The 10,665-nt window shown below is 43.6% G+C and overlaps 1 protein-coding gene across 1 annotated transcript; it reads left to right on the top strand.

Moving 5' to 3' along the window:
* Nucleotides 1–2,763: 2,763 nt before the first annotated feature.
* Nucleotides 2,764–8,208, top strand: LOC139653089 (sodium- and chloride-dependent creatine transporter 1-like; the record flags this gene model as incomplete). Its single annotated transcript, XM_071530045.1, has 6 exons — nucleotides 2,764–2,876; nucleotides 3,053–3,194; nucleotides 3,743–3,841; nucleotides 5,245–5,345; nucleotides 5,950–6,120; nucleotides 7,489–8,208. Coding segments are annotated over 6 exons (767 nt in total), but the record flags the coding sequence as incomplete, so codon positions are not given.
* Nucleotides 8,209–10,665: the final 2,457 nt, after the last annotated feature.

The following is a 10,665-nucleotide window of genomic DNA, read 5'->3' as shown; positions in this document are numbered from 1 at the left end:
TGAGATGTGACTCATCTCCATTTCAAGAGGCTCGGCACGCAGCAGCAACAAGGTAACAAACACAAACCCAATATACAGAATATCATACAGAATATCATACAGTCTGTACAGCTTTAACTCTGAGTACTGCAACAGAACAGAACAGAACAGAACAGAACAGAACAGAACAGAACAGAACAGAACAGAACAGAACAGAACAGAATAGAACAGAACAGAACAGAACAGAACAGAACAGAATAGAATAGAATAGAACAGAATAGAATAAGACAGAAAAAAAGGAGCAGAGCAGAATGGAACAACAGATTTCTCATGAGTTTTTAATGATACAAGACTTTAATTATCAATGTTAAGTAGAGAGATGAGAGGGGAGGAGAGGAGATGGAAGGAGGAGAGAGGAGAGGAAGAATAGGATAGGAGGAGAGAGAAGAGAGGAGAGGAAAGGGGAGGAGAGGAGGAGATGAAAGGAGGAGAGAGGAGAGGAAGAAGAGGATAGGAGGAGAGAGAAGAGAGGAGAGGAAAGGGGAGGAGAGGAGAGGAGGAGATGAAAGGAGGAGAGAGGAGAGGAAGAGAGAGGTGAGGAGAGGAAAGGAGATGAAAGGAAGAGAGGAGGAGACGAAAGGAGGACAGAGGAGAGGAAGAAGGGGAGAGGAGGAGAGAGAAGAGAGGAGAGGAAAGGAGGAGAGAGGAAGAAGAGGAGAGGAAGAGAGAGAAGAGGGAGGAGAGGAAAGGAGGAGAAAATGTTTGGTAGAAAGTTGCATCTTTGCTTACTTCCTTTCTGATCTCTCCTTCAAAGCATTACCGTGTACTAACCACACACACACACACACACACACACACACACACACACACACACACCTGTGATCAGCACCAGGCCGTCACACACACACCGAAACTCAGAGAAGCGTCAGATTAACGCTCCCTGAATCAGATGTAATATTGTTTTATTGTGAACATAGCAATACATTTTTCATTTTGACTTTGGGTTTTGAGCTCATTATAACACCAGCAGAGCTGAAGTCCAGACTTTAGTCCGGTCCGAGTCCAAGACCAGGACCGAAGAAGCAGAGCGGGACGGGTTCAGGTGTTTCAGCTGCCAGAACGCCGACATTCAAAATAATTTGTATTCATGAATTTAAAATCAAGCATCAACAAACCAGCAGACGTGACTCACTACAGCCGACTGTATGGGTGTGAATATAACTCACAATGTTGATGTTTATTATCACTAGTGCATCACCATGCTGCTCAGAGCTGTTCACTTGTTTATTCAAAGTTTATTAATATTGATCGCGTCGCGTGTCCGATCCCACACTGCGATCGGACGGTTCTCGAGATCTGAGACGGACACACAGACAGACAGAGAGTCCTTGCTTTATAGTATGATGATGATGATGATGATGATAATGATGATGATGATGATGATGATGGACCGCAGACATCAGACAGACTTCCACAGTTTGTGACGCCAAGTGGGAGAAATCCAAGTTGATGATCAGTAGGAGGCGATGTGAACAGTTTTTCCCAGTCGGCAGCTCAAATTTACTGTAAATCTGACATGACCTGAAGGCAGCATCGCTCCAGTCTGTTAACCTGAGGAGAAGGACTGTGTTACACAACAATGTGTTAACACTTAATGATACTTAATGAAAACTGTAATTGCATTGTGTTATGTATGAGTCACATGACTTGGACTGGAGTCTCAGTTTTAATTGCTTGACTCTTGACTTTCTGCATGAAGAGAAGACTTGAGACTGGACTGGACTTGGGTTCTGGTGACTTGAGACTTGACTCTGACTTGTACTCTGATGACTTGAAAAGGTTTCTAAAGTCTTGACTTGAGATCTTGTGTTTGTGTAAATGACTTAGATTGAAAGTGATGAGATTTGTTCCAGCAGACGACTGAATTTAAATTCTGTTTTCTGAATTTGTATGGAATGATTGAATTTATTGAAGTTGAAACTGATTATAGAAATCAAACTCATGATGCTCTTACCAAGTTTTTATCCTATTAAAACCATATTGCATTGAAAAGTCCTAGATATTTAGTTTTCTTTAAGATATTAAATTGATACTGGACTCTTGATTTGTTCTGACTTGACTTGCTGTTCTACATTTAGACTTGGGACTTGACTTTAATGACATGGACTTGACTTGGTAATCGACATTTAGACTTGGGACTTGACTTGAGACTTGTGTGTTAAGACTTGAGACTGACTTGGGACTCGAGCAGAGTTGACTTGGTCACAGCTCTGTTAACACAGTTTTAATATGGTGAAAAACATCCAGGAATTTAACGTGACATCACTGTTCTGTTGACGCATATTTAAAAAAAAAAAAAAGACTTAACCTCACCTCTACATCACAAGAAGAGAGAACTCTGGAGCGGAGTTTGGAAATTCAGGATAGTTTTTCTCTCTCTCTCTTTCTCTCTCTTTTCCCTTTAAGTCTCTCATGCCTCTCTCACTTCTTTATTTCTCTCCTTCTCAATTCAATTCAATTCAAAGTGCTTTATTAGTATGAAAGTTAAGAACAACCAAAGCATCAAGACAGATCACACTTTGTATCAGTGTGTGTGTGTTTCTTCTCTCTCTCTCTCTCTTCTCTTCATCCTTGCCTATGTTGACTTCCACTGTCCTCTCTCTAGTGCAGTGTGTGTGTGTGTGTGTGTGTGTTTTTGTAGCGTATTAAGCAGCTAACCTGTCTCTCCACCTGTGTGTGTGTGTGTGTGTGTGTGTGTGTGTGTGTGTGTGTGTGTGTGAGCAGGTCCGGGCCTGGCCTTCATTGCGTACCCGAAGGCGGTCAGTCTGATGCCGGTGGCTCCGGTCTGGGCGGCGCTCTTCTTCTTCATGCTGCTGCTGCTGGGGCTGGACAGCCAGGTACAACACACACACACACACACACACACACACACACACACACACACACACACACAACACACACACACACACACACACACACACACACACACACACACACACACAATACATCTGTCAAGTTAGTAAATCAGAGAATCAGTTATCAATCACCCAGCTTGTCTCCCCTCTGCCTGCAGTTTGTGGGAGTTGAGGGTTTTGTCACTGGGATCCTGGATCTGTTTCCTGGGAAGTATTACCATCGCTACAAGAGGGAGATCGCCGTGGCGATCTGCTGTCTGCTCTGCTTCATCATCGACCTCTCCATGGTGACGCAGGTCAGTGAGCCTCCCGATTGGCCGATCTGAAGAATCAGATTCCATAATGAGACCTCCGCTGACTCCTGACTGAAGGACTGACAGAACATTCAAACAGACGATGCTGCTGTTCACAGACTGGATCCAACAGATCCACCACCGACTGAATGATGAACCACAATTCATGTTTTTTTTTCTTTTCATTTTCTCCACAGCCACTTATGTTTTACCGTCATGCAGGGAATCATTGCTAACACTTTAACTTCTTTTACCTTGCTCTCTCTCTCTCACTTAATTTCAACTTGTTTTATTAACATGATATGAAATCCACCATCGAGGGCAAACTATTAGATAAAGGAAAAGAAAGAGAATCCTAATGATAATAAAATCTGCTAATGATGATCAAATCATTAAAGAGAAAATACAAATGTATTCTGCTCTCTGTCTCCCTCTCCCCCCCTCTCTCTCCCTCCCTCCCTCTCTCCCTCCCTCTCTCTCTCTCTCTCTCTCTCTCTCTCTCCCTCCCTCCCTCCCTCTCTCTCTCTCTCTCTCTCTCTCTCTCCTCTGTAGGAGGGATGTATGTCTTCCAGTTGTTTGACTATTATTCGGCCAGTGGAATGACTCTGTTGTGGCAAGCATTCTGGGAATGCATAGTAGTTGCCTGGGTCTACGGTACGAACACACACACACACACACACACACACACACACACACACACACACACACACACACACACACAGAGCATAGTGTGTCAGTAAAGTAGGTCATAGTTTAGTATGTCTTAGCATAGCATGTCATAGTGAAATACAGTATGTCATAGTAAAATGTTATATTATAGTATCTAACAGTAAACTAAGTCATAATTCAGTATATCATAATAACATGTCATCTAGTTTGTCATAGTAAAGTATATCACAGTATTTCATAGTAACATGTGTCAAAGTGTAGTGTGTCATAGTAAAATATATTGTAGGATAGTACGTCATAGTACAGTATGTTTTAGTAAATTATGACACACTAAAATATGTCACAGGATAGTATGTCATAGTATAATAAATAATGGTAAAATAAATCATAGTAAAATGTTATAGTATTCATAGTATTCTGTTACATCATCACATGACCATCTTGGTAGGAAAATAACAAGTGATTGTAATGAATTACCAGCTGATTACAATCAAATGACAAACAGCCAATGAGCTGTGTGTATTGTAAAGCGCCATATTGGTAGGAAATGCATGTGACATCATGGGAATACTATGAATAGTATGTCACAGTAAACCAAGTCATAGTATAGTATATCATAGTAACATGTAATATAGTTTGTCATTCTATAGTATGTGATAGTATAGTAGGATATGTCATTTTATAGTATATTTTATAGTTTAGTATGTCATAGTAATGTGTGTCCTAGTATAGTATGTCAGTGAAAAATAAGAGTTGCGATAGTAAAGTATGTTATAGTATTATGTGTCATAGTAAAGTATATCAGAGTATAATATAGGAAATCATGGTAAAATGAGTAAAATGTAAATAGTAATATAGTAAATAGTAAAATATTATAGTATAGTATGTCACAGTAAACTAAATCATAGTATAGTGTATCATAGTAGCATGCCATAGTATAGTTTGTAAATCATAGTATAGTATTTCATAGTAACACATGTCAAAGTGTAGTGTGTCATAGTAAAATATGTCGTAGGTTAACATCTCATGGTATAATGTCATAGTAAAGTATGTCATTTTATAATATTTCATAACAAAATATGTCATAGTAAAATGTCACAGTATAATATGTTTTAGTAAAGTATGTCATAGTATAGCATGCCATCATTGTAAAAATGTATGTTACAGTATATGTCATACTAAAATATGTCATAGTATGGTAAATTAGTATATTATAGTGTCATAGTGAAATCTGTAATATAGTATATCAGAGTATAGTATGTCTTAGTATATGATGTCAGAGTATATATATACATATTCATGTTGTTCTAATGACATTATAACATTTTCATGAGTTCATCTTGTTATAGTGATACAGATATCTGATGGTTGATGATGTCACATTGCAGGTGCTGACCGCTTCATGGATGATGTCGCTCGTATGATCGGCTACCGGCCGTTCCCCTGGATGAAGTGGTGCTGGTCCTTCATCACACCGTGTGTCTGCATGGTGAGCTTACTCATACTATTATAATAACATACAGTTTATAACTTTATAATGTGTCTGCATGGTAAGATTACTAATATTAAATATTAAGTTTAACTAGTATAATAACATATATAACTGCACATATGTACCAGGGTTAGTACTGGAGTAGGTTGCTGGTTGAGTCTGCAAGACAATCTATACAATAAAACCATATTACATTTTATACGTACAGCACTGTGCACAGACAGAGTTTTACAAACCACAAACACATCAAAATTCACATTACAAATGACTTTAATAGCAACACAACACTAGCTGCTACTAGATGTGTTAGCTAGTGTGCTAATCAGATGTGTTAACAACAAGACAGTGATGGTTAGCTGACCAGATGCTATGGTTAGCTAGCTAACAAGCTGACATTATCTAAACACTAAATCAATCAGATGGATCAGTGATGAAATGATCAGTTCAGTCAGAAACAGACAGAAATGAACCGTCTGTTCAGTTCTGTTGAGACGACAGAAACACAGTCAGCTGTTCACAGAGCTGAAGACCTCCAAGATGGCCGCCACAGGAGGCATCATCAGAAGCCAGTGTAACGTCCTGTTCCTCCTCTCCTCAACAGGGAATCTTCCTGTTCCACCTGGTCAACTACAAGCCGCTGACCTACAACAATGTGTATGTGTACCCGTGGTGGGGCGAGGTGATTGGCTGGTGTCTGGCTCTGTCCTCCATGCTCTGCATCCCCGTCAGTGTGCTGTACAAACTCTTCAGAGCCAAGGGAACTTTCAAAGAGGTCAGTAGCTCACAGTGCTGCGTTTTTGCATTTGTTTAAAAACGGCAGGAGTGCCATGAGGCACCGAGGCCGAGCTTTGGCGTTTTTTTTCCACTATCCATCCAATCATGTTGGAGGAGGGGCGGGACAAAGACCACAAGGAACCACCGTCATATCCTACAACAATGATGGAGAAACTGATTTTTTTACTAACTAGTAAGCTAGCTAACTAACCTCTCTACTAAATCAAAGCAGGTGTTGTGGTTGTTCTTAAGATTGTTAGCTAACTTGTTTTGTTTAAGATTATTTTTTGGCATTTCCTCCTTTTTATTAGATAGTTTAAAGTAAAGAGAGAGACAGGAAAGACAGAGAGAGAGAGGGAGGACATGCGACAAAAGTCCCAGGCCAGATTCACACCCAGCATGTTGTGTTTACATGGTGTGAGCCTCCAGGACGCCCTGACCGTTAGCTAACCTGATAACAGACAGGTCAGTCTGAAGTCCTCAGCTGTGTTGAATGACACATGATCTCACACAAATACGTGAAATGAACACGACCTCTGAAACGCAGATTTATGTGCTGTGACACGTGTTATATAATGTTTCTCCACCACAGACTGAATTACGCTCCTGCGCAATGAATTGAAATATGTTCCAAAGTTTGGCTAACAGTTGAGTTTAGGCAACTAAAACAACTCGGTTAAGGTTAGTGAAAGGCTTTGGTGGGTTAAATAAGACGTTAAAACGTTCGCTAAAAATGAAAATGTGACTCACAGTTGAAATCTCCTCCGCAAACGCTGGGATTTGAGCTCCAGTTGGCGGCATCAAAGTCAAACTCATCACCGTCCTCCACCAGCCTTCAACACCCGCCCACAACACCCACCCACAACACCCAACCACAACACCCACCCACAACACCCACCACAACACCCGACCACAACACCCGACCACAACACCCACCCACAACACCCACCCACAACACCCGACCACAACACCCACCCACAACACCTGACCACAACACCCACCCACAACACCCGACCACAACACCCACCCACAACACCCGCCCACAACACCCACCACAACACCCGACCACAACACACCACCACAACACCCGCCCACAACACCCGACCACAACACCCGACCCTCCACCCGCCCACAACACCCGCCCACAACACCCGAACACAACACCCGACCACAACACACGACCACAACACACGACCACAACACCCGACCCTCCACCCGCCTGTCACTGAGCCTCTGCCGGTTCACAGTCGTGTTCCTTCATGTTTTAGTGTGAGATTGTGTTGTTTGGATGCTAGCTGTGTCCCTCTGCAGTGTTCTGGGTGGTTCTCCAGGTCGGTTCTAGCTAACAGTGTTGTGTGTTGTGCAGCGCTGGGCCCACCTGACCCGGCCGGTGTGGGGGGCGCACCACCTGGAGTACATGGCCCCCGACACCGACATCAAGTCTCTGGCCTCGCTGTCGCCCGGCACCGACGACAACAAGGTCATCATCTTCGAGAGCGTCATGTAAGCCGCCCCGCCCCGTCCCCCCCGCCCCGCCCCGCCCACGACAAGATGGCCGACACCTCGCCGCCGCACCCGACCAGCCGACCGGACGGTTCCAGTTACTGATCTGTGAAGTGGATTTGGATCGATCGATCGGCCCGGCTCCTCGACAACAAACGTCTCTGAGCAGACAGAAGCAAACGCTCCGAGTCGCCAGAAGACTTTTAACTGTTAAAGGATGGAAAAGGGAAGGAGACGGATGAGCAGCTCCTCCAGGACCTTTTAGAAATACTAAACCACTAATGCTTCCGTTTACAGATTTCCCAAAAAATTGTGAAGTAATCCAGCGTGTAACTGGCAAAGGGCTTCGACTGCACCGGTTATCCTCCGAAAATTGTGAATATTGGCGAATATTGTTCCTGGCACTTTATTAAAAAGACATTCATGAATTAACCAAATCTATCGCAAAATTACAAATCCTGGAGGGGCTGAAGAGCCGAGAACAGATTCTACTCTCAGTAGAATCTAAAAGCTGCTGATCTGAATCTACTGAATGTCTTCTGTCCGGCTGGAGGGTTTGTGTCCTCCATCTTGGATGTGGGGTATCGATGCAATCTTGTCTTGGGGAGGGGGGGGAGGGGGGGAGGGGAGGGGTCTGGGCAGACACACACAGACAGACAACACACACACACACACACACGCACACGCACGCACACACACACACACACACACACACACACACACACACTGTCCTGTGTGTCTCCTCAGCTGTTAGTGTCCATCAGTGTTCGTCGCCTCACAGTCGGCCATTACACACGCAGCCTGGGAGGGAAGCAGGACATAACATCATAATAATACTAATAAAATAATAATAACATAAAACTACATCAACAGAGCAACCTCCACACTGACAAACAGGTTACATGGGTTCAATTTTTTTTTTTTTGTAAGTGTGCAGCAGATGAGCTCAGAGTCTACAGACTCTTGCGTGTAAAATGTAAACTGTCATGGCTGTGTGTGTAATGGCCGTTTAAGACAGAGTTCTAGACAGACAGACTGACTGAGCCCCGGAATAACCAGCGGGCCTGAACACACCGCGCTGCCAGTACAGGACGCCGGACTGAGATAACTCTGGTCCCGGACTAAACCGAGTCCTGGACTAACCAAACTCTGGTTCTGGACTACACTCAGTATTGCACTAACCTAACTCTAACTAAACCCAGTATGGGACTGACCTCGCCCTCGTGGTCCAGTCTGTTAAGTGATGATGTCAGCACTTTATAAGTGACGTTTTGATTGTGGAACCCGAGTCAGCGATCATGAACGAGATGTGAGTTCTGCACCTGGACCTGCAGAGTCTCATCATCCCAGCTCCGCTCCTCTTGACTCTGTACTGTGAAAAGCGAGCGCCTACTGACCCCAGACCAGCCTCTCTCTGTCCGGCCTCCTGAGCGGTGTGCGGTTCGCGTTCACCAGCTGACCTCCGATCTGTTTCTAAACATCCAAACCGAGGCTCGAGTCCCACGGCGGGCCCGCGTCAGGAACAGAAGCAGGTCGAAGGTCGGGCTTCTGTTCGGTCCCCGTCAGTCGCCCCCGACCGATCGACCGAAGTGCCAAACGGAGCGACCCCCTGACCCCTGACCCCTGACCCCAGACCAGGGCTCCAGGCTGCCAATATGAACCAGTCAGCTCGTCCTCTCTGCCTAGCTCAGTCTCACGCACTGTGGCCCCTCCCACCGAGCGAGCGCTTCCTGTTTCTACCACAACGCTCTTACTGAACGCCCAACATGGCCGCCGCACCACGATTTTTGAAGGCCGATGCTGATATTTAGGATAGCTGCTGATAGTCAAATTTTTAATCCGATATTCAACACCTTTAAAGTAATAATCGAAATAAATATCCGTTTCTGGTTTGAAGAAACTTTCATCAGCAGCAATCACCGCTTATCACCAAAGATTTCACCAAAATCCAAAAAATTGGAATCTCTCAGATCGCTGCTTTAAATTTGACCAGTTTTATGTTTTATGAAAAAATTACAAGTCCTATAATTTAGACACTAAATTTAGACACTACATTTAGATGGTTTAGACACTAAGACTCCTTAAGTTGTTCATAGAAAGAAGGTTGGACACACTTTCATTGTACCATTGAATTCTCCAACTGTTAAACCTAAAATGGCCGCCTTAGAATCAAGATGCCCAAGATGGCGGCTGTAGATTTCTGATGTCGTCGTCACCCAAAGTTATTAAGAGAAAGATGGTTGGAAACATCAGGAAGACCGAGAGGAGGAGAAGAACGAGTTTAAGTCAGAATTAACTGCAGTCAGATCAGCTGATGAGAGAGAGAGAGAGAGAGAGAGAGAGAGAGAGAGAGAGAGAGAGAGAGAGAGAGAAAGAGAGAGAGAGAAAGAGAGAGAGAGAGAGAGAGAGAGAGGGCCACAGCTAGATGCCAAACCTTGCCTTACGTCGTTGTCTTAACTCTAGAGCCCATACGGTTGACTAGCCAAACCCAGAGTCCTGCAGGACGTCCTGCGAGGCTCCGCCCACTCCCCGTCCTCAGCAGTCTGGGGGGCGTGTCCAGAACTCTGTCTCCTAGCAACCACTAACAACCACCGACCTGTCAGCGGGAAAACATAACGATTAGAATGTAAGATATACTAAAACAAACTACATTTGCACATTGTTGTAAAATAATATCGCTAGCACTTTTTAAAAAAAGAAATCGTGTTAGAAATAACAATTTTTGTTTTGTTTTACATATTGTAAAATGAATCAGAGATTTATTTTGTGAAGGCTTTTATTTTGCTTATACATACAGTATGAAAAATATATATATTGAATATCTTTGTGTGTTATATATTTGATGCAGTATGTAATTATGAGGATGATGATGATTTCTGACTGATTGTTCACGTTTAGCCGGCAACACGAGCAACACAGCAACTAGTATGAGCAACTCATACCGACAACTCCTCTGCCTCCAGCTGCAGGCTACCTCACTCCTCCTCCAGCCCTCCGGACTGGAAACTGAAAACGAACCGTCTTTTTCTCCGTAAGCAAA

Source organism: Centroberyx affinis, unplaced genomic scaffold (assembly GCF_046629955.1).
Source record: "Centroberyx affinis isolate AG114_WGS23_722 - 3 ecotype Tasmania unplaced genomic scaffold, CSIRO-AGI_Caff_v1 ptg001868l_1, whole genome shotgun sequence".
In the NCBI taxonomy this organism is placed as follows: Eukaryota; Metazoa; Chordata; class Actinopteri; order Beryciformes; family Berycidae; genus Centroberyx; species Centroberyx affinis.
This window is presented reverse-complemented; position numbering and strand designations above follow the sequence as displayed.